At 54.5% G+C, this 23,297-nt stretch overlaps 1 protein-coding gene across 1 annotated transcript in view; it reads left to right on the top strand.

The window, feature by feature from the left end:
• The first annotated feature begins 2,171 nt into the window (after window positions 1–2,171).
• Window positions 2,172–23,297, top strand: part of NR6A1 (nuclear receptor subfamily 6 group A member 1) — a 286,626-nt gene continuing 265,500 nt past the window's right edge. Inside the window, exon 1 of the mRNA XM_088471141.1 lies at window positions 2,172–2,228. Within this exon, the coding sequence (XP_088327267.1) occupies window positions 2,186–2,228 (43 nt within the window). The 5' untranslated portion in view covers window positions 2,172–2,185. The remainder of the gene's footprint in view (window positions 2,229–23,297) is intronic.

Below are 23,297 nucleotides of genomic sequence, written 5' to 3'. Positions count from 1 at the left end.
GACATATCGCGCACCTCAGGTGTGCGGCTGAAAAGGGGGTGGGATTTACCTGAAATGGGCGGAGCTTAATGAAACCAGGGCGGAATCTCGCGGCAACCCCCGTGAATTTCACTATAGGGGGCGTGCCCAGCACTCTCCGAGATGCTGGGCGGCCCCCAGGCTCTCCCTAAACAGGTGAACAGATGCCGTGCGCATGCGAACAGCATCTGTTCACTGTGCTCTCCCCAACTTCCCCCTCACCACGGGACACTGGGGCCCGCGGGTGGGACAGCGGGACAGTCCCAGAAAAACGGGACTGTCCCGCTGAATGGGACAGTTGGGAGGGATTTAGTTATAAAGTACATTTTTTAACTCTATAAAACTGTTTTTCCAAAAATGGCCCCAAAATGGTTGATTTTTTAAATGATCAAATTATGGGCCTCATTCAGACCCACTCGCCAGTGGGTCGATGGTGTGCACTGCGCATGCGCACGACGGAGGGAGTGATGTCAGTGGGGCCGTACCCAGATGGTAGGCGTTCCCATGGCAACGCCTCCGTCTGGCAGCCACGTCTCCGGCACGCCCACCAAAGGGGGCGTGCTGTCACTCACCATCGACAGCACGCCCCCTTTGGTGCGAGAACCGGAGTGACGGCTTCCCCGTCGCTAGCCGGGTCTCGCGCATGCGCACGATGGAGCAGCCTCCATCGTGCGCATGCGCACTAGGGCACCATCGACCCGCTTGTGATCGCTCAGCGCTCGCGAGCGGGTCTGAATCAGGCCCTGTGTCCGGTGTCGTAGTGTTAACAGGGGCACTCTGGTGGTTCTTTTGCTCCCATATCTCACGGAAGCTAAAGAACGTTGCACTGACCTGCTGGATACGCATTTGGCACCTCTTGCGTTGAATATGGATGTGATTTGAGCATCTCGTGAGTCAATTTGAGCGCCAGATATATTAGACCAGACGCCGCTGGTCACGATTACAACGTAGATCGCAGAATGTTGAATGTCCGCACAACTTCAGAAATTATTATCCTTTATTTATATGGCGCCACAAGTGTTCCGCAGCGCCTTACAATGTACATAAACATAACTGAACAAGAAATCAGTGACTTACAGTACAATACAGGACAAAGATATGCTGCATTAGTGATTATAAAACTCAAATTAAGCAGCAGGGAATCAGCAACCAAGTGATAGATGCCCTTGTGGGGAGTAAGGAGTAGAAGTATAAGGAGAAGCACGAGGGAAAAGGGCCCTGCAAATGGAATGTCCCAATCGCTGGGCACCCACTATTATGCCACTTGCGAACTCCGATAACTGACGTTGCCTTGCCATGAGTCAAATTGACTCATGAAATATCAGATTACAACAGAGATGCCGACATTCTGGCTCATTCTGGCTGCCTGACTGGCAAAGTCGGGGGCGTGGCTGGTGTTTGTGGGCGGAGCGAGGGTATGGCCACGCAGCCGCATAATTTTGGCCCCGCCCCCGCCACACAATGCTGATATTTGCTAAATTGACGCGATTCGGGCCCGTGAATTGTGTCACCGGCCCACCGCTGCGGGGGATTCCAATACAATCGCGAGGGGGGGGGGGCAGGAGGGGTCGATAGCTGCCGGGAGGCTTGCCTGCCTTTCCCGGGGGGGGGTGTTGCGGGAGCGGCACCCGATTTTCTGCAGGCTCCGGGCCAAATCGGGAGGGTAGCCAAGTATGGATTACAAGTGAGGCAAGTCTGGGCATTTCCAAGACGTCACAGTACGGCCACCTTCCATTACCTTTACATACTTTGCATACAATCACATGACTCTTGGCACTTCAGTATGTGTGTGTCTGTGTATATATAGATAGACATATATATATATATATATATATATATATATATATATATATATAAAACACACAATCAAACTATAACAGCTTTAGCACTGTTTAGTGCTGGTAGATGAAACAGCCATCCAGGTCGCTGCGTGTGCTGCTGCACTTCAGGAACCCCAGCAACAGCTGCAAGACACACACAGCACAGGAGTCTGCTGCGAACTACATTTCCCGTGAGGGTGAGCGCGGCGCAGGCGCGGTGACGTCAGGCTCATCGTCCTCGCCCCCAGCTGCCAGAGCTGCCCTGCTGCTGCTGTTGCAACCAGAGAGGATGGAGCAGCCCAACGGCGGATACTGACCGAGGCTCCCCGGGACCCACATCTCGGGACATGGATCTGGACAACAGCGGAGCCGGGCTCCTTCCTGCCACCGGTGAGATGGGGAATTGTGCAGTGCAATGAGGAGAGCATGGGACTCTGCTGACTGGCTGGGGCAGGGTGTGAGTGGCAGGGGGAATATTTTGGGAAGGGAGTGAAGGGATGCTGCTGGGGATAGATTGCATGAGGATGGACAGAATTGGGTGTATAGCTGCATGAGACTGTAGCCCTCATAGTGTGGCAAGCTGCTGGGGTGCTGCTTAGTATTGCACTTGGGTCATTAAAAAAAATAAAATAAAAAATAAAAAAATAGTAAATAAAAATAGTATTTAATTGAATAATTATATTTTTTGGATCATTAAAATAATTTGTCACTATGACGTGGTTTTGTAGTAATAGAAAATTCTGAGTGAACTGCGGCACAGTTATCAAAACTGTCTATAATGGAATCTATACAGAGTTAATGAATTGTCGTAAGCACATTTCTGGAAGTTGATGTTCAAGGAAGGGTGCTTTCACTTTAGATGGGGAGTAAAAAGGACTTACAACTACAACCTTGATACATAGGCTAGTAAATAGGGCCATCTATTTGGGGAGAACCTGTAGCAGACTCAATGTATGAAGATGGCCAAATTTGTTGGAAGTATGGCATTACTTTGTGTGGCATTGAATTATACTACTGGCACAGGAATGACATGAGTTCCAGTGATGAAGTGCAGTTAAAATAAGAGAATATAAAAATTATATATACCATTCCCCTCTGCCTGTGTGCATGACTCTGTTCTGTTGGTTACGACTTTTCTATGTCTTGGCATCTCTAGATATCAGGAATTATGAAAGTTGGCTGTCGTATGATGTTTCTGAATACATTGATCATCATGTTGTGCAGCTTTTAGATTTTACTATCACTTGTTACTGAGTCTTGGCTCCCCAAAAATTAGTAATCCTAACTATAGCTTAACACTGGAATCTGTGCGAAACTCAAATTTAATAAAATTGTGTTAATGAATTCAGGAATGCTTTCTACACATTGCAAGAACATTTTTGGCAAAGTGTTTGTTAAAACATTTCTCAGGTTACGTAAAATAAGATGTTGTGGTTATTTATTTTTTTAAATTTTGGTTGTATATTGGTACCATAATTGCACAAACCATCACATCATAGTATTTAAAACAGATGAAAAACTGATCCATATTTATATATATTAGCTCAAGTGTGTACAGTAGAATTAACGGTACACTATGCCAATTACAAGTGTGATAATGTGGTAGCCTCATGTTCTGTTGGGTTACTAGGAATCCCTAAAAATTTGTTTAGTTTTTTGTCTTGTTTGCTTAATATTTTTTTTTTGTTAGAATTTTGAAGTTGAAAGATTTTTTTTTGACGTTTGAAAATGTGAAATAATTAAAAAGAAAATATAATTGCACCAGTATCAGATGTTGATGCTAAATTAAATACAGATTACATGCAAACAATTTGAGAAACATGATTCTTTTTTTCCCCAACCTCTAATGAATATAAATTAATAGCAAAATAAATAATAGTAATTGCACTGTGCTTACATAATTAAAATATGTAAAATAATTCCTAAATTTTTATTACATTTCTCCTATATATTTATATAATTACAGCAGTTGAGGAAAATGTGATGGTATTTTTTTTAGCATATAAATAAGAAAGTAAATCTATTAAGTTGGGTATGCAGTGTGGAGCTATATTTTATTATTTGATTTTTTATTATTCTGTGATATTATTGTTATGAATATTTTGCCTGCAGAATTGTTGTCTCTCTTTTAATATGTTATGAAGTTTGTATTAAAGTTGATATAAAATAAATGTCATCAATTCACCACTGTTTTCCATGTAAAACACAACCTTCTATATGATTTTGTCACTGAATGGTGATAACATCCTTAGGACTTGGGATAAGTTTGAAGCTCACTGTCTGTGGCTTGCAGAGATTTAGATAAAGGAGAGGTGATTCATTTATTTCTGGTCTGGCACAGGAAATGTTTCATGTATTAAAAGGACTGTCCTTGTGTAATGAGGTCACTGCTTCTGCTAACCTTAAAGTGGCATCAGCTCTGTGCTGCTGGCCTCTGACAGTGGGGTTACCCTATTCTGATTATTTTCTCTGACAATTTGAGATACTTTCCCCTGGTTGTTTGTAAAGGGGATGTTTTTATTACTAATGTGTGCAAAGCTTTGTGGGTGTCGTAAAACGTGAACTTTTGAACTTGGAGAGATCCTGGAGCAATTAGCTAAAGCAATAGAATGGGACTGCATTACACGGGATAATGCTCTTGGGAGAGATGCACCAGGAGCATACTGTATCGGATTGATGGAGGTTGGTAATTTTTATGTGGTTTTTAAAAGAAAAAAATATAAAGTTTAATAAAGCCAGACAGTTTTAACATTACTTATTTGTTGAGAGATCTTTATTCCTACACTGTTGTTTTAATAAATGGAAAAAATATGGAATGGCATGATGACCTATAACCAGCTACTTGATGGTGTTTCAGGTATATTTTAGTCATTTAGACATTTCTTAACTTTTATAATTTTTTTTTTATCTGCAAAATACAATATTTTATAATTTTGAAAGCTGTATGTAAATTAATATTTTTAGATCATAATAAGGGATTGTTTTACATATACTATTAAAAGGTTAATTGTACTGATTTATTTACTATTGTAAATACTTTGATTCTCTACATCTATTTGTATGACATAGGGCAGGTTTTAATTTTTTCACTAATATGTTTTCAGCTTAGACTTGCATAACCGCAGAAAGTAATTTAGAAAATAAGTGTTATCTATAAATGATTTCACTTATCTTTCAAGAAGTAAACAAAGACAGAACTAGTGATTTATATCAGTTTCTACCAGAATATTGTGTAATGACCCCGGTGACTCATTAATTCCAGCAATAGTGTCATCTGAAGTTGTCCTGAAAATAGGATCAATTTAACTCTGAAATATATATTTCATATGTGTGTGTGTTATATAGGTAATACTCAATTTAAGGCTAGTAACAGAACTTGTGTGACATTAAATATTAATGTCCAGTTAATATAAGTTTATGTAGTGAGCTGGCTGCTTGTGTGTCTACTTATGATTACTATATTTTAACAGCAATATGTTTTTATGTTTGTAGAATTAATACTCTGTGTGATTTTCCCCTGTTACTATTTACAGAGTATATATTTTGTATCTTAATTGTTCTAAACTAATTTTTTTGTGTGTATTCTGTAAAATTTTTTTCATACAATTCTCCTATATTAATATAGAATGAGATTTTTCTTTCCTATAGGATCTGACTTCACTTACTATTATATATATATATATATATAAAGCTTTAGCATTTCTGTTTTATGCTTCATCTTTGTGATTGCTTAAGTTAGAATTTGATTGACAATAAAGTTTTATTTTTGTGTTTTCTTAACCAAACAACATATTTTACAGTTGCTGTTAAATTGAAGACTCTTGCTTCCGTTTTGAATGAATACATTATCTTTGCTTTTATTGTTGCTTACAACTAAGGATGATGTGTGCTTGTACATGATTTACGAATTGAAATAATGATTCATTTATGATGGAGGAAAGTTCTCACTTTTTTGTTACTATATAAGAGAATCGTGGTAATGCACCATAAACATCTATGTGACCCAGTTGTTTGAACCTCCATGTCTTAAGCCTCAACATCTAATTCAGTAGCTGCCCTGTTTTGTACCTGCATAGTTACCTAATATATTATTATTATTATTATTATTATTATTACTACCCTTTATTCATATGGCACCACAAGTGTTCCGCAACGCCTTACAAAGTACAGAAACAGTAGGAATAAAACAGAGTACAAAACATTGTAGAATTTGGACTACAAGGTTTATAAACGCTGCAGCAGCATTATATTACCCAAATTAGCAGTTCCGACTGAACCCAAAGGCTTGGTGCTGCTGTTGGTAGTGGGAGGAGATGATGGTATGAGTTTGGGAAGAAAAAGCAGATAAGGGAAGAGGGCCCTGCTGGTGAGAGCTTACAATCTAAAGAGGAGGGGCAGGCAGACAGGGGTGACACGGAGGAGAGACAGTGAGCCAGAAGCATGGAGCAGAGAGTTAGGATGAGAGCTGTCCTTTGCTGGACTAATTATGAAGCCTGTTCCATAATGTTTGCAAAATGCCAAATATTTGCGCTGTTGTAAAAGTTGATAAACCCCTGATTGTGCGCAGTGTGCCAGGATAAAAGGCATTGTATTGAAATTTTGTAAATAATTAGAAGAATGAGGGAAATGTTTACCAATAAGAATAAAGATAAAGGAGTAAGAAACTTGAAGCAATGTTGCAGAACATACACAGACAGCTGTCGTCTTGTTGTTAAATTAACACAATTTACTTATTGTAATTTTAAATTAGATTGTGTGCTCTACTATGGTAATGACTGAATACATGAATACATGATCCAATTATAGAATATTTTTAATATATTCAGAATATTAATAATTTTTCTGTATTTGGATGACTAGCATATTTATGTTATGTTTAAGGGGTTGTTCCAATGACCTGTTGGCTCATTTTTAGGCCGCTAGCACCTGAACAGCGCACTAAAAATAGGCAGAATGATTTATTTCAGGCTCATTCCCACTACTGTGTTCTTAATGTAAAGTCACAGTAGCATGATCTATTTTTCTTGCATTAGTGCTCTATACAGGGACAATAGTCCTGGAAAAAGTGCAATATCTGGGAAGCATACCTAAAATGCATTGATTTATAGAATATTTTAATTCTAAGGCACCTCAAGGGTTCCATACCATCATTAGTGTTAATTCTAGCACCCTGCACCTGTCACAACCCGTGCAGTTCCTCTTTCCTGCCTGGGGTGTTGCTCTCTGCTCTGGTTCTTCTAGCACACTCAGCTAATGCAACAAACTGCTGAGATAGAGACCGGAGTGTGCTAGAAGCACCAGAGCAGAGAGCGACACCCCAGGCAGGAAAGAGAGACTGCACGAGCTGTGACAGGTGCAGGGTGCTAGAATGAACACTAATTATTACATAAGGACCAACATACAAGATTATGTGGGTTTATAGTGAGTAAACAGATACAGACAGTAAACAAGTTGACATAGATGCATAATTGCCAACCGTAGAATGCATAATTACATAACATGACTTGAGGAGAGAGGGCCCTGCTCACTAGAGCTTACATTCTAAAAGGACATTGGGGGACGAAGAAGAGCATTTGGGTATAACATTTACAGAATGAAGGCTTATACATGCTAGACGATGTGCTGTACGAACGATATTGGTGATAGATATCCCTTGAACTTTCTGTAGTACAGGACAAAAGATATTGGGTGTACACACTGAAATATATCTATAAAGATATCTTTCAGTGAAGTCATCCTGCCACATCTCTGAACAGGCAATTCTTGACAATATCGTCAGATTGGCCTGCATGTACGGACGACAAAAGAGGAGTCGTCAACGACCCGCGGGAGCGCGCATCGTTGGTTGTTCACTGCATACACACTGAACGATCTAGCGTTGAACGATATCGTTATCGTCCATATTGTTCAGAAAAATAATCTAGTTTGTATGCGGCTAAAGGAGCTATTTTAATTTGGTTTACCCATTTCCCAATGGATATTTATAATGATTCCTAAAACTAGAGAACTGATGCCTTAAAAATGGATTTGAACTGATTTTATTTAGTTCTTCAAATCAAGGCTCCGTTGAAAATAAAAAGCTGTATCAATGTCTCTCAAAGTGAATGATATATATGGGCCAAGATGTGAATGTTCTGTGATGATATAAGGGGGTATATTTACTAAAGTGCAGGTTTTTAAAATTGGAGATGTTGCCCGTAGCAACTAATCAGTTTGTAGCTATTCTCTTCTAGAAGGTGCTATATAAATGTTAAGTAGAATCTGATTGGTTGCTATAGGCAACATCTCCACTTCTAAAAATCCGCACTTTACTAAATATTCCCCAAGGACTTATGGCTCATACACATGGGACGATCAGATATCTTTGTCTGATCGTCCTCCATGTGCTGGATGTTCGATATCGAACATCAAGTAACATGCACCAACCCCCAAACGACGTAACGACCCGCAATCAACGATCGCGGGTCCCGATAGTAAACAGGCTACCCTGGTCAATTTCGACCAGGTTTGCCTGCATGCACGGGTGATGGTCGATATCAACTATCCGTGCCCGCGCATCGACCATCATTTTGTCATTGGAGGGGTTAAAAAAAAGGACAATATAAACGATCAAACAATAAACAATATCGTTATCGTTTCTATCGTCCTTTTAATCTGACCGTGTGTATGCACCATTAGATTTGGTCCATCTTTTTATTACTTATAGAACTAATGCTGGGTGCACACGTTACGATCTGTTTAGCGAAGGATATCGCTGATCTCCCTTGAAATTTCCGGTGTGCTAGATGAACGATATTGTTCATCCACACACCAAAGATATCATCAACGACCAATGATCGTTCTCCCATATGGAAAATGAACGATATCGTCCAGGTTGGCCTTCATGCATGGACAATGGACGATATCATTATCGTCCAGCGGGAGCGCGCATCATTGGTCGTTCGTTGAACGTTATCTTTCATTTCTTTCAAATATATCGTCTCGTGTGTATGCATTTTGTGACCATGACTGATATCACTACTTAAGCTGGCCATACACGCTACACTTATTGGGGCGATCTGCGGATATCGGGCGGATCGCCCAGATAATTGTAGCGTGTGGGGGGGCGACCGAGGGTTAAATATTGCTCGGTCGGGCATGCCGGATTGTCCAGCATGCCCAACCGATGTGATATTTACCGTTAAACTGTCGGCCGCATCGGGCAGTGTATGCCCAGCCGCGGCCGACAGACAGACATCTCCTGTGAAGGAACAGGGAAATGTCTCCTCCCCCGGGGGCAGAGCGCGGATGTCGGGCTGATACATTGTGAGAGAAATCTCAGTGTATGCCGGCAACGTATGCGGCTGGCAGGCTGCCAGATAAAATGTCTGTCGGACTGACAAACATTTTATCTGGCCGTGTATGCCCAGCTTAAGAAAGGCAGACTTTGTGTAAAGTATTGTTTTATGGCACCTAGCTAATCTGATGCCTGTGTTGCAAGATGCTGCATGCAGTGTAGTTTGTAATTTCTTACTCTGATTAAAAAAAAGCTTTTTAATGTAGTTCAGCAACATATTATTATTATTTTTTTTTTGCATCAAATCTCATTTGCATATTGTTGCTGTCATTGAACAGCATTACATTTCAATTTCCTATGACTTTTCATATTCCGACTTACTATTCACGATGATCAAACCCCTGCGTAACGTGCAGCCTGCATTCTGTTTCTGCGTTTAAATTAAAGTAACAAAACCACAGCAAAATGCCAGCCTTTGCCCCGTCAGTGATGTCTTGTTGAAACTAAGGGACAGTTATGAAAACTGGAACAGTCCTATGCACTATAATAACCCATGCTGCCATTAATATTTGTCTTTATACCGAAAGTGAAGAAAATGGCTGAAGGTGCCCATACATGGTGCGATTGGCACCTTGCGCTGCGACGGCCGATTCAAAAGCCGACATATCGGGAGGTTCCCACACACAGAGCGATCCGCTGCCCGATATGCTAGCACCCCCCACCCGCATAGCGCTGCATGGGATCGTACATCGTATCCCCAGATCAAGTGAACATGCAGTAAGAGCTGGAGGTGCGATGTACGACCCCACGGGAGCGCGCACAGTCTGATATCATACCCACACACGGTACGATATAACAGCGATATCGTACAGGTCCGTCGTATTGGCTAATATATTGCACCGTATATGGACTCCTTTAGTGTGATTAGTTGCAGCACATTTCTTTGTGCAAATATTTCTGAAACAGTATTAATAAATGGTTGTCATTGCTGTGAAAGAACGTATAAAGTCAGCATTGATATTGGTGTATATCAAAGGCTTCGTATTTCTGAGCTAAAAATATACCTGAAATAGTGTTTAACTGTCCATGTGCTTTCTTATGGGATACGTTTAATATCCATACAGCGGGGATTTTGTCAGTCACAATACCGACGCCGGAATCCCAACACTTACCAGAATCCTGAACTTAAGTTACGGGGTTAGGGTTAGGCAATAAGGGGGGAGGGTTAGGTTTAGGCATCGGGGAGGGTGGGATAGGTTTAGGCACTAGGGGGGGAGGTAAGGTTTAGGCACTGGGGAGGGAGGGTTAGGATAGGGTTAGGGGTTGGGTTAGGAATACTTACATTAAGCTGTCGGGATGCTAACCTAATTGGGGTGCTGGCGTGGGATTCTGACCGCCTGGATCCCGAATGCCAGCATCCGGTACCCAAACCTCTCTTACTGCACTACAGCAACCTGTCCTGTTACTGAGGTGCTTCTATAACTACACATGGGAGGTAGTCAAGAAGCAGTTGGTCAAAATGGCGACCACCGGCTTCCCGAATTGGAAATCCCGCCAAAGGACTAATGATAGGCGTTGAATTCCCGACGCCTATCATTATCCACCCGCCGAAATCCCGATGCCCGGCATACCGAACGAAGGTAAACTGGGCGTCGTGTGCGAACAGCCGCCGGGGGGAGGGTAAGGTTTAGGGGCTCCCGGGGGAACTTATGGTTAGGCACTAACCGGGAGGGTTAGGGTTAGGCTAGGGGAAGGGGGGTTAGGGTTAGGCACCCCCGGGGAGAGGTTAGGTGTAGACACCCCCCGGGAGGGTTAGCTTTAGGCTGTGGGGAGAGGGGGTTAGGTTTAGGCACCCCTGGGGGGAGGTTAGGGTTAGGCACCCCTAAGTTAGGGTTAGGGGGGGAGAGGTTAGATAGGTTACTTACCTCCATCTGGATCTGCGCTTTTCGACATGCTGGTGTTATGATTTACCGCCGGGGCTGAAATCCCATCACACCCCTACACATGCGCTGTTACTGACAGCTAACCAGACGGGTCGGGGCCAGTGATTGCCTCACCTTTCAGATCCTATATCACAGTGGTTCTAAGTCATTTTACACGTAGGTACCCCCTGGCAGACATTTTGCGTTATTTGTATTCCCAACATTTGCAAACAAAAACATTTGTAATAAATCTAGTATAATTCGTGTTTGCACAATATTTTCTCCTTCCTTTTGTCTCCATATGTCATGAATCTTTTAACATATGTCCAGAAAAATTGTGACGCGCTAACACACGTTTAAGGAAAGTATTGGTCCTATATCGAATTTTCTTTATTGGAAATTTTATATACAGTGTCTTTGTCATCCATATCTGTTTACATAGCCACAGCGCACATAAATAGATCTATTATATTATATCTAGGAAGGTGTCCAAGTTAAGAGGGTGCTCTACCCTTCTGTATATTATTATTAGCAGTTATTTATATAGCGCACACATATTCCGCAGCGCTTTACAGAGAGAATATTTGACCATTCACATCAGTGTTTGTGTTGGGAGCCAATTAACCTACCAGTATATTTTTGGAGTGGGAGGAAACCGGAGTACCCGGAGGAAACCCACGCAAGCACAGGGAGAATATACAAACTCCACACAGTTAGGGCCATGGTGGGAATTGAACCCATGACCTCATTGCTGTGAGGCAGTAACGCTAACCATTACACCGTCTGTGCTATATGCCCTTATTTGCTTAGTACCCTTAAACGTGTGTGTGCCGGCTTCTGTTGCACCTCTCGAAGTGTAAATGATTGCATGTTGAGATGCCCAGAAATGCTTGCTTGCTTTCACGGATTGGTAATACATATATATTTGTCACCAACAGACTTAAGTCTGAGGCCCATAATATGCATATGTGTATGTAAGAGGTATCTTATAGTATATATTTATCTATCTTTTTTATTATTATTACATGGAAATACATATACACTGGAGACAAAATTGAAACGCCAATACATAGTCACTTAGAACATTGGACCAATGTGTGTGGCCTATATGTACTGTGGTATTTATAGCACCATTGGGTGGAACTGTGCAGAAGGGAGGCAGCACCATTCTACCACAAATAAAAAGTCGCCCAACTGATAACTGGCTGATCGTGGTGGAAAGCGCTGTATTAGGTGTTGTTCTGTAATGTTCTTTGTGCTAGTCTGAGTTTATAGCTGATGATTGAGAAGGCCATGACTTATGGGTAACCTCATCGTAGTCTTATCCAATCATTTGGTGACCTCATGGGCTTTGTACATAGAGCAAAGGCAAGCTGAGAAAACATTGCCTGTCATTAGAAAACAAACCACAAATTATGGGACAAAGTTGATCACTCAGTACTACAAAGTAGAAATTGGCATTGACCATTTGATAAGAAAATGGCGGCATCCATGCCAGGAAATTGCTCCTCACTGCATCATAGGCTCATCCAAAACTTTTGCTGTTGTAAACTAGCACTCAGGACTGTTCTTCAGGCTGTCACCAAACATGCACTTATCTGCTTGTTCACAACACATTGAAGGACGATTTATCTGACAATATCACTTTCCTACACTGCTCAGTAGTTTGTCTCCTTTCACCACTGAACCTGCAGACATGTATTGCATCCCAACTGTCATACCGTGCTGTGTTCTTCCGGTCCTGTTTTTGATTAACCTTAGTACACAGGTTGAAATTTACAGTGAATTGATTAATCGTTCTTTGCCTATTCGGTCTTGAAGTTTTACTTAATGCGTATACTGTACGAGTATGTGACAATACTAGAATATCCTTTAATGTCTACTGTTGCTTTCTTGCTGTCTGTTTTTACCTTGAATTTGAACTGTCTTGGTCAATGGCAAATGGTTCTGGCAATTGCACCCAATCACCCCCTTTTGTCATTGAGTCTCCTCATGGTATTCATAATTGTAGGCATTCATGGCAGGTCAGCATTGTGCAGGAACCTGACCGTGCCGGAATACTACTATAATGAACACGAGCCGTATTTTGTAATATATTTATGAGTATTTTTGACCCATTATTCGCTGAGCCACTAGCTAGTGGGCCACCATATAGCCTCATCCCTTATGTTTCTCTCCAGCCCCGTCCCTCAATGTTTTCCCCAGCCTGTCGCCCGCCCCGTCTCTCGAGCCTGTCGCCCGCCCCGTCTCTCTCGAGCCTGTCGCCCGCCCCGTCTCTCTCGAGCCTGTCGCCCGCCCCGTCTCTCTCGAGCCTGTCGCCCGCCCCGTCTCTCTCGAGCCTGTCGCCCGCCCCGTCTCTCTCGAGCCTGTCGCCCGCCCCGTCTCTCTCGAGCCTGTCGCCCGCCCCGTCTCTCTCGAGCCTGTCGCCCGCCCCGTCTCTCTCGAGCCTGTCGCCCGCCCCGTCTCTCTCGAGCCTGTCGCCCGCCCCGTCTCTCTCGAGCCTGTCGCCCGCCCCGTCTCTCTCGAGCCTGTCGCCCGCCCCGTCTCTCTCGAGCCTGTCGCCCGCCCCGTCTCTCTCGAGCCTGTCGCCCGCCCCGTCTCTCTCGAGCCTGTCGCCCGCCCCGTCTCTCTCGAGCCTGTCGCCCGCCCCGTCTCTCTCGAGCCTGTCGCCCGCCCCGTCTCTCTCGAGCCTGTCGCCCGCCCCGTCTCTCTCGAGCCTGTCGCCCGCCCCGTCTCTCTCGAGCCTGTCGCCCGCCCCGTCTCTCTCGAGCCTGTCGCCCGCCCCGTCTCTCTCGAGCCTGTCGCCCGCCCCGTCTCTCTCGAGCCTGTCGCCCGCCCCGTCTCTCTCGAGCCTGTCGCCCGCCCCGTCTCTCTCGAGCCTGTCGCCCGCCCCGTCTCTCTCGAGCCTGTCGCCCGCCCCGTCTCTCTCGAGCCTGTCGCCCGCCCCGTCTCTCTCGAGCCTGTCGCCCGCCCCGTCTCTCTCGAGCCTGTCGCCCGCCCCGTCTCTCTCGAGCCTGTCGCCCGCCCCGTCTCTCTCGAGCCTGTCGCCCGCCCCGTCTCTCTCGAGCCTGTCGCCCGCCCCGTCTCTCTCGAGCCTGTCGCCCGCCCCGTCTCTCTCGAGCCTGTCGCCCGCCCCGTCTCTCTCGAGCCTGTCGCCCGCCCCGTCTCTCTCGAGCCTGTCGCCCGCCCCGTCTCTCTCGAGCCTGTCGCCCGCCCCGTCTCTCTCGAGCCTGTCGCCCGCCCCGTCTCTCTCGAGCCTGTCGCCCGCCCCGTCTCTCTCGAGCCTGTCGCCCGCCCCGTCTCTCTCGAGCCTGTCGCCCGCCCCGTCTCTCTCGAGCCTGTCGCCCGCCCCGTCTCTCTCGAGCCTGTCGCCCGCCCCGTCTCTCTCGAGCCTGTCGCCCGCCCCGTCTCTCTCGAGCCTGTCGCCCGCCCCGTCTCTCTCGAGCCTGTCGCCCGCCCCGTCTCTCTCGAGCCTGTCGCCCGCCCCGTCTCTCTCGAGCCTGTCGCCCGCCCCGTCTCTCTCGAGCCTGTCGCCCGCCCCGTCTCTCTCGAGCCTGTCGCCCGCCCCGTCTCTCTCGAGCCTGTCGCCCGCCCCGTCTCTCTCGAGCCTGTCGCCCGCCCCGTCTCTCTCGAGCCTGTCGCCCGCCCCGTCTCTCTCGAGCCTGTCGCCCGCCCCGTCTCTCTCGAGCCTGTCGCCCGCCCCGTCTCTCTCGAGCCTGTCGCCCGCCCCGTCTCTCTCGAGCCTGTCGCCCGCCCCGTCTCTCTCGAGCCTGTCGCCCGCCCCGTCTCTCTCGAGCCTGTCGCCCGCCCCGTCTCTCTCGAGCCTGTCGCCCGCCCCGTCTCTCTCGAGCCTGTCGCCCGCCCCGTCTCTCTCGAGCCTGTCGCCCGCCCCGTCTCTCTCGAGCCTGTCGCCCGCCCCGTCTCTCTCGAGCCTGTCGCCCGCCCCGTCTCTCTCGAGCCTGTCGCCCGCCCCGTCTCTCTCGAGCCTGTCGCCCGCCCCGTCTCTCTCGAGCCTGTCGCCCGCCCCGTCTCTCTCGAGCCTGTCGCCCGCCCCGTCTCTCTCGAGCCTGTCGCCCGCCCCGTCTCTCTCGAGCCTGTCGCCCGCCCCGTCTCTCTCGAGCCTGTCGCCCGCCCCGTCTCTCTCGAGCCTGTCGCCCGCCCCGTCTCTCTCGAGCCTGTCGCCCGCCCCGTCTCTCTCGAGCCTGTCGCCCGCCCCGTCTCTCTCGAGCCTGTCGCCCGCCCCGTCTCTCTCGAGCCTGTCGCCCGCCCCGTCTCTCTCGAGCCTGTCGCCCGCCCCGTCTCTCTCGAGCCTGTCGCCCGCCCCGTCTCTCTCGAGCCTGTCGCCCGCCCCGTCTCTCTCGAGCCTGTCGCCCGCCCCGTCTCTCTCGAGCCTGTCGCCCGCCCCGTCTCTCTCGAGCCTGTCGCCCGCCCCGTCTCTCTCGAGCCTGTCGCCCGCCCCGTCTCTCTCGAGCCTGTCGCCCGCCCCGTCTCTCTCGAGCCTGTCGCCCGCCCCGTCTCTCTCGAGCCTGTCGCCCGCCCCGTCTCTCTCGAGCCTGTCGCCCGCCCCGTCTCTCTCGAGCCTGTCGCCCGCCCCGTCTCTCTCGAGCCTGTCGCCCGCCCCGTCTCTCTCGAGCCTGTCGCCCGCCCCGTCTCTCTCGAGCCTGTCGCCCGCCCCGTCTCTCTCGAGCCTGTCGCCCGCCCCGTCTCTCTCGAGCCTGTCGCCCGCCCCGTCTCTCTCGAGCCTGTCGCCCGCCCCGTCTCTCTCGAGCCTGTCGCCCGCCCCGTCTCTCTCGAGCCTGTCGCCCGCCCCCTCTCTCTCGAGCCTGTCGCCCGCCCCCTCTCTCTCGAGCCTGTCGCCCGCCCCCTCTCTCTCGAGCCTGTCGCCCGCCCCCTCTCTCTCGAGCCTGTCGCCCGCCCCCTCTCTCTCGAGCCTGTCGCCCGCCCCCTCTCTCTCGAGCCTGTCGCCCGCCCCCTCTCTCTCGAGCCTGTCGCCCGCCCCCTCTCTCTCGAGCCTGTCGCCCGCCCCCTCTCTCTCGAGCCTGTCGCCCGCCCCCTCTCTCTCGAGCCTGTCGCCCGCCCCCTCTCTCTCGAGCCTGTCGCCCGCCCCCTCTCTCTCGAGCCTGTCGCCCGCCCCCTCTCTCTCGAGCCTGTCGCCCGCCCCCTCTCTCTCGAGCCTGTCGCCCGCCCCCTCTCTCTCGAGCCTGTCGCCCGCCCCCTCTCTCTCGAGCCTGTCGCCCGCCCCCTCTCTCTCGAGCCTGTCGCCCGCCCCCTCTCTCTCGAGCCTGTCGCCCGCCCCCTCTCTCTCGAGCCTGTCGCCCGCCCCCTCTCTCTCGAGCCTGTCGCCCGCCCCCTCTCTCTCGAGCCTGTCGCCCGCCCCCTCTCTCTCGAGCCTGTCGCCCGCCCCCTCTCTCTCGAGCCTGTCGCCCGCCCCCTCTCTCTCGAGCCTGTCGCCCGCCCCCTCTCTCTCGAGCCTGTCGCCCGCCCCCTCTCTCTCGAGCCTGTCGCCCGCCCCCTCTCTCTCGAGCCTGTCGCCCGCCCCCTCTCTCTCGAGCCTGTCGCCCGCCCCCTCTCTCTCGAGCCTGTCGCCCGCCCCCTCTCTCTCGAGCCTGTCGCCCGCCCCCTCTCTCTCGAGCCTGTCGCCCGCCCCCTCTCTCTCGAGCCTGTCGCCCGCCCCCTCTCTCTCGAGCCTGTCGCCCGCCCCCTCTCTCTCGAGCCTGTCGCCCGCCCCCTCTCTCTCGAGCCTGTCGCCCGCCCCCTCTCTCTCGAGCCTGTCGCCCGCCCCCTCTCTCTCGAGCCTGTCGCCCGCCCCCTCTCTCTCGAGCCTGTCGCCCGCCCCCTCTCTCTCTCGAGCCTGTCGCCCGCCCCCTCTCTCTCGAGCCTGTCGCCCGCCCCCTCTCTCTCGAGCCTGTCGCCCGCCCCCTCTCTCTCGAGCCTGTCGCCCGCCCCCTCTCTCTCGAGCCTGTCGCCCGCCCCCTCTCTCTCGAGCCTGTCGCCCGCCCCCTCTCTCTCGAGCCTGTCGCCCGCCCCCTCTCTCTCGAGCCTGTCGCCCGCCCCCTCTCTCTCGAGCCTGTCGCCCGCCCCCTCTCTCTCGAGCCTGTCGCCCGCCCCCTCTCTCTCGAGCCTGTCGCCCGCCCCCTCTCTCTCGAGCCTGTCGCCCGCCCCCTCTCTCTCGAGCCTGTCGCCCGCCCCCTCTCTCTCGAGCCTGTCGCCCGCCCCCTCTCTCTCGAGCCTGTCGCCCGCCCCCTCTCTCTCGAGCCTGTCGCCCGCCCCCTCTCTCTCGAGCCTGTCGCCCGCCCCCTCTCTCTCGAGCCTGTCGCCCGCCCCCTCTCTCTCGAGCCTGTCGCCCGCCCCCTCTCTCTCGAGCCTGTCGCCCGCCCCCTCTCTCTCGAGCCTGTCGCCCGCCCCCTCTCTCTCGAGCCTGTCGCCCGCCCCCTCTCTCTCTCGAGCCTGTCGCCCGCCCCCTCTCTCTCGAGCCTGTCGCCCGCCCCCTCTCTCTCGAGCCTGTCGCCCGCCCCCTCTCTCTCTCGAGCCTGTCGCCCGCCCCCTCTCTCTCGAGCCTGTCGCCCGCCCCCCTCTCTCTCGAGCCTGTCGCCCGCCCCCTCTCTCTCGAGCCTGTCGCCCGCCCCCTCTCTCTCTCGAGCCTGTCGCCCGCCCCCTCTCTCTCTCGAGCCTGTCGCCCGCCCCCTCTCTCTCTCGAGCCTGTCGCCCGCCCCCTCTCTCTCTCGAGCCTGTCGCCCGCCCCCTCTCTCTCTCGAGCCTGTCGCCCGCCCCCTCTCTCTCTCGAGCCTGTCGCCCGCCCCCTCTCTCTCTCGAGCCTGTCGCCCGCCCCCTCTCTCTCTCGAGCCTGTCGCCCGCCCCCTCTCTCTCTCGAGCCTGTCGCCCGCCCCCTCTCTCTCTCGAGCCTGTCGCCCGCCCCCTCTCTCTCTCGAGCCTGTCGCCCGCCCCCTCTCTCTCTCGAGCCTGTCGCCCGCCCCCTCTCTCTCTCGAGCCTGTCGCCCGCCCCCTCTCTCTCTCGAGCCTGTCGCCCGCCCCCTCTCTCTCTCGAGCCTGTCGCCCGCCCCCTCTCTCTCTCGAGCCTGTCGCCCGCCCCCTCTCTCTCTCGAGCCTGTCGCCCGCCCCCTCTCTCTCTCGAGCCTGTCGCCCGCCCCCTCTCTCTCTCGAGCCTGTCGCCCGCCCCCTCTCTCTCTCGAGCCTGTCGCCCGCCCCCTCTCTCTCTCGAGCCTGTCGCCCGCCCCCTCTCTCTCTCGAGCCTGTCGCCCGCCCCCTCTCTCTCTCGAGCCTGTCGCCCGCCCCCTCTCTCTCTCGAGCCTGTCGCCCCGCCCCCTCTCTCTCTCGAGCCTGTCGCCCCGCCCCCTCTCTCTCTCGAGCCTGTCGCCCCGCCCCCTCTCTCTCTCGAGCCTGTCGCCCCGCCCCCTCTCTCTCTCGAGCCTGTCGCCCCGCCCCCTCTCTCTCTCGAGCCTCATCGCCCCGCCCCCTCTCTCTCTCGAGCCTCATGCCCCGCCCCCTCTCTCTCTCGAGCCTCATGCCCCGCCCCCTCTCTCTCTCGAGCCTCATGCCCCGCCCCCTCTCTCTCTCGAGCCTCATGCCCCGCCCCCTCTCTCTCTCGAGCCTCATGCCCCGCCCCCTCTCTCTCTCGAGCCTCATGCCCCGCCCCCTCTCTCTCTCGAGCCTCATGCCCCGCCCCCTCTCTCTCTCGAGCCTCATGCCCCGCCCCCTCTCTCTCTCGAGCCTCATGCCCCGCCCCCTCTCTCTCTCGAGCCTCATGCCCCGCCCCCTCTCTCTCTCGAGCCTCATGCCCCGCCCCCTCTCTCTCTCGAGCCTCATGCCCCGCCCCCTCTCTCTCTCGAGCCTCATGCCCCGCCCCCTCTCTCTCTCGAGCCTCATGCCCCGCCCCCTCTCTCTCTCGAGCCTCATGCCCCGCCCCCTCTCTCTCTCGAGCCTCATGCCCCGCCCCCTCTCTCTCTCGAGCCTCATGCCCCGCCCCCTCTCTCTCTCGAGCCTCATGCCCCGCCCCCTCTCTCTCTCGAGCCTCATGCCCCGCCCCCTCTCTCTCTCGAGCCTCATGCCCCGCCCCCTCTCTCTCTCGAGCCTCATGCCCCGCCCCCTCTCTCTCTCGAGCCTCATGCCCCGCCCCCTCTCTCTCTCGAGCCTCATGCCCCGCCCCCTCTCTCTCTCGAGCCTCATGCCCCGCCCCCTCTCTCTCTCGAGCCTCATGCCCCGCCCCCTCTCTCTCTCGAGCCTCATGCCCCGCCCCCTCTCTCTCTCGAGCCTCATGCCCCGCCCCCTCTCTCTCTCGAGCCTCATGCCCCGCCCCCTCTCTCTCTCGAGCCTCATGCCCCGCCCCCTCTCTCTCTCGAGCCTCATGCCCCGCCCCCTCTCTCTCTCGAGCCTCATGCCCCGCCCCCTCTCTCTCTCGAGCCTCATGCCCCGCCCCCTCTCTCTCTCGAGCCTCATGCCCCGCCCCCTCTCTCTCTCGAGCCTCATGCCCCGCCCCCTCTCTCTCTCGAGCCTCATGCCCCGCCCCCTCTCTCTCTCGAGCCTCATGCCCCGCCCCCTCTCTCTCTCGAGCCTCATGCCCTCATGCCCCGCCCCCTCTCTCTCTCGAGCCTCATGCCCCGCCCCCTCTCTCTCTCGAGCCTCATGCCCCGCCCCCTCTCTCTCTCGAGCCTCATGCCCCGCCCCCTCTCTCTCTCGAGCCTCATGCCCCGCCCCCTCTCTCTCTCGAGCCTCATGCCCCGCCCCCTCTCTCTCTCGAGCCTCATGCCCCGCCCCCTCTCTCTCTCGAGCCTCATGCCCCCCCCCCTCTCTCTCTCGAGCCTCATGCCCCCCCCCTCTCTCTCTCGAGCCTCATGCCCCCCCCCCTCTCTCTCTCGAGCCTCATGCCCCCCCCCTCTCTCTCTCGAGCCTCATGCCCCCCCCCTCTCTCTCTCGAGCCTCATGCCCCCCCCCTCTCTCTCTCGAGCCTCATGCCCCCCCCCCTCTCTCTCTCGAGCCTCATGCCCCCCCCCCTCTCTCTCTCGAGCCTCATGCCCCCCCCCCTCTCTCTCTCGAGCCTCATGCCCCCCCCCTCTCTCTCTCGAGCCTCATGCCCCCCCCCTCTCTCTCTCGAGCCTCATGCCCCCCCCCTCTCTCTCTCGAGCCTCATGCCCCCCCCCCTCTCTCTCTCGAGCCTCATGCCCCCCCCCCTCTCTCTCTCGAGCCTCATGCCCCCCCCCTCTCTCTCTCGAGCCTCATGCCCCCCCCCCCTCTCTCTCTCGAGCCTCATGCCCCCCCCCCCTCTCTCTCTCGAGCCTCATGCCCCCCCCCCTCTCTCTCTCGAGCCTCATGCCCCCCCCCCTCTCTCTCTCGAGCCTCATGCCCCCCCCCTCTCTCTCTCGAGCCTCATGCCCCCCCCCCCTCTCTCTCTCGAGCCTCATGCCCCCCCCCCTCTCTCTCTCGAGCCTCATGCCCCCCCCCCTCTCTCTCTCGAGCCTCATGCCCCCCCCCCTCTCTCTCTCGAGCCTCATGCCCCCCCCCCTCTCTCTCTCGAGCCTCATGCCCCCCCCCTCTCTCTCTCGAGCCTCATGCCCCCCCCCCTCTCTCTCTCGAGCCTCATGCCCCCCCCCCTCTCTCTCTCGAGCCTCATGCCCCCCCCCCTCTCTCTCTCGAGCCTCATGCCCCCCCCTCCTCGCCCCCCCCCCCTCTCTCTCTCGAGCCTCATGCCCCCCCCCCTCTCTCTCTCGAGCCTCATGCCCCCCCCCCTCTCTCTCTCGAGCCTCATGCCCCCCCCCCTCTCTCTCTCGAGCCTCATGCCCCCCCCCTCTCTCTCTCGAGCCTCATGCCCCCCCCCCTCTCTCTCTCGAGCCTCATGCCCCCCCCCCTCTCTCTCTCGAGCCTCATGCCCCCCCCCCTCTCTCTCTCGAGCCTCATGCCCCCCCCCTCTCTCTCTCGAGCCTCATGCCCCCCCCCCTCTCTCTCTCGAGCCTCATGCCCCCCCCCCTCTCTCTCTCGAGCCTCATGCCCCCCCCCCTCTCTCTCTCGAGCCTCATGCCCCCCCCCTCTCTCTCTCGAGCCTCATGCCCCCCCCCCTCTCTCTCTCGAGCCTCATGCCCCCCCCCCTCTCTCTCTCGAGCCTCATGCCCCCCCCCCTCTCTCTCTCGAGCCTCATGCCCCCCCCCCTCTCTCTCTCGAGCCTCATGCCCCCCCCCCTCTCTCTCTCGAGCCTCATGCCCCCCCCCCTCTCTCTCTCGAGCCTCATGCCCCCCCCCCTCTCTCTCTCGAGCCTCATGCCCCCCCCCCTCTCTCTCTCGAGCCTCATGCCCCCCCCCCTCTCTCTCTCGAGCCTCATGCCCCCCCCCCTCTCTCTCTCGAGCCTCATGCCCCCCCCCCTCTCTCTCTCGAGCCTCATGCCCCCCCCCCTCTCTCTCTCGAGCCTCATGCCCCCCCCCTCTCTCTCTCGAGCCTCATGCCCCCCCCCCTCTCTCTCTCGAGCCTCATGCCCCCCCCCCTCTCTCTCTCGAGCCTCATGCCCCCCCCCCTCTCTCTCTCGAGCCTCATGCCCCCCCCCCTCTCTCTCTCGAGCCTCATGCCCCCCCCCCTCTCTCTCTCGAGCCTCATGCCCCCCCCCCTCTCTCTCTCGAGCCTCATGCCCCCCCCCCCTCTCTCTCTCGAGCCTCATGCCCCCCCCCCTCTCTCTCTCGAGCCTCATGCCCCCCCCCCTCTCTCTCTCGAGCCTCATGCCCCCCCCCCTCTCTCTCTCGAGCCTCATGCCCCCCCCCCTCTCTCTCTCGAGCCTCATGCCCCCCCCCTCTCTCTCTCGAGCCTCATGCCCCCCCCCTCTCTCTCTCGAGCCTCATGCCCCCCCCCCTCTCTCTCTCGAGCCTCATGCCCCCCCCCCTCTCTCTCTCGAGCCTCATGCCCCCCCCCCTCTCTCTCTCGAGCCTCATGCCCCCCCCCCTCTCTCTCTCGAGCCTCATGCCCCCCCCCCTCTCTCTCTCGAGCCTCATGCCCCCCCCCTCTCTCTCTCGAGCCTCATGCCCCCCCCCTCTCTCTCTCGAGCCTCATGCCCCCCCCCCTCTCTCTCTCGAGCCTCATGCCCCCCCCCCTCTCTCTCTCGAGCCTCATGCCCCCCCCCCTCTCTCTCTCGAGCCTCATGCCCCCCCCCCTCTCTCTCTCGAGCCTCATGCCCCCCCCCTCTCTCTCTCGAGCCTCATGCCCCCCCCCCTCTCTCTCTCGAGCCTCATGAGCCTCATGCCCCCCCCCCTCTCTCTCTCGAGCCTCATGCCCCCCCCCCCTCTCTCTCTCGAGCCTCATGCCCCCCCCCCCTCTCTCTCTCGAGCCTCATGCCCCCCCCCCTCTCTCTCTCGAGCCTCATGCCCCCCCCCCTCTCTCTCTCGAGCCTCATGCCCCCCCCCCTCTCTCTCTCGAGCCTCATGCCCCCCCCCCTCTCTCTCTCGAGCCTCATGCCCCCCCCCCTCTCTCTCTCGAGCCTCATGCCCCCCCCCCTCTCTCTCTCGAGCCTCATGCCCCCCCCCCTCTCTCTCTCGAGCCTCATGCCCCCCCCCCTCTCTCTCTCGAGCCTCATGCCCCCCCCCCTCTCTCTCTCGAGCCTCATGCCCCCCCCCTCTCTCTCTCGAGCCTCATGCCCCCCCCCCCTCTCTCTCTCGAGCCTCATGCCCCCCCCCCTCTCTCTCTCGAGCCTCATGCCCCCCCCCCTCTCTCTCTCGAGCCTCATGCCCCCCCCCTCTCTCTCTCGAGCCTCATGCCCCCCCCCCTCTCTCTCTCGAGCCTCATGCCCCCCCCCCCCCTCTCTCTCGCTCTCTCTCTCTCGCTCTCTCGCTCTCGAGACTCATGCCCCCCCCTCTCTCTCTCTCGCTCTCTCGAGACTCATGCCCCCCCCCCTCTCTCTCTCTCTCTCGAGAGAGAGAGAGACTCATGCCCCCCCTCTCTCTCTCTCTCTCTCTCTCTCTCTCTCTCGAGACTCATGCCCCCCCCTCTCTCTCTCTCTCTCTCTCTCTCTCTGCCTCTTGAGACTCATGCCCCCTCTCTCTCTCTCTCTCAGCCTCTCTGCCTCTCGAGACTCATGCCCCCCCCCTCTCTCTCTCTCTATCTCTCTCAGCCTTTCGAGACTCATGCCCCCCTCTCTCTCTCTCTCTCTCAGCCTCTCGAGACTCATGCCCCCTCTCTCTCTCTCTCTCTCTCTGCCTCGAGACTCATGCCCCCCTCTCTCTCTCTCTCTCTCTCTCTCTCTGCCTCTCGAGACTCATGCCCCCCCCTCTCTCT

This window comes from Taudactylus pleione, unplaced genomic scaffold (assembly GCF_031769625.1).
Source record: "Taudactylus pleione unplaced genomic scaffold, aTauple2 ptg000110l, whole genome shotgun sequence".
Lineage (NCBI taxonomy): Eukaryota > Metazoa > Chordata > Amphibia > Anura > Myobatrachidae > Taudactylus > Taudactylus pleione.
This window is presented reverse-complemented; position numbering and strand designations above follow the sequence as displayed.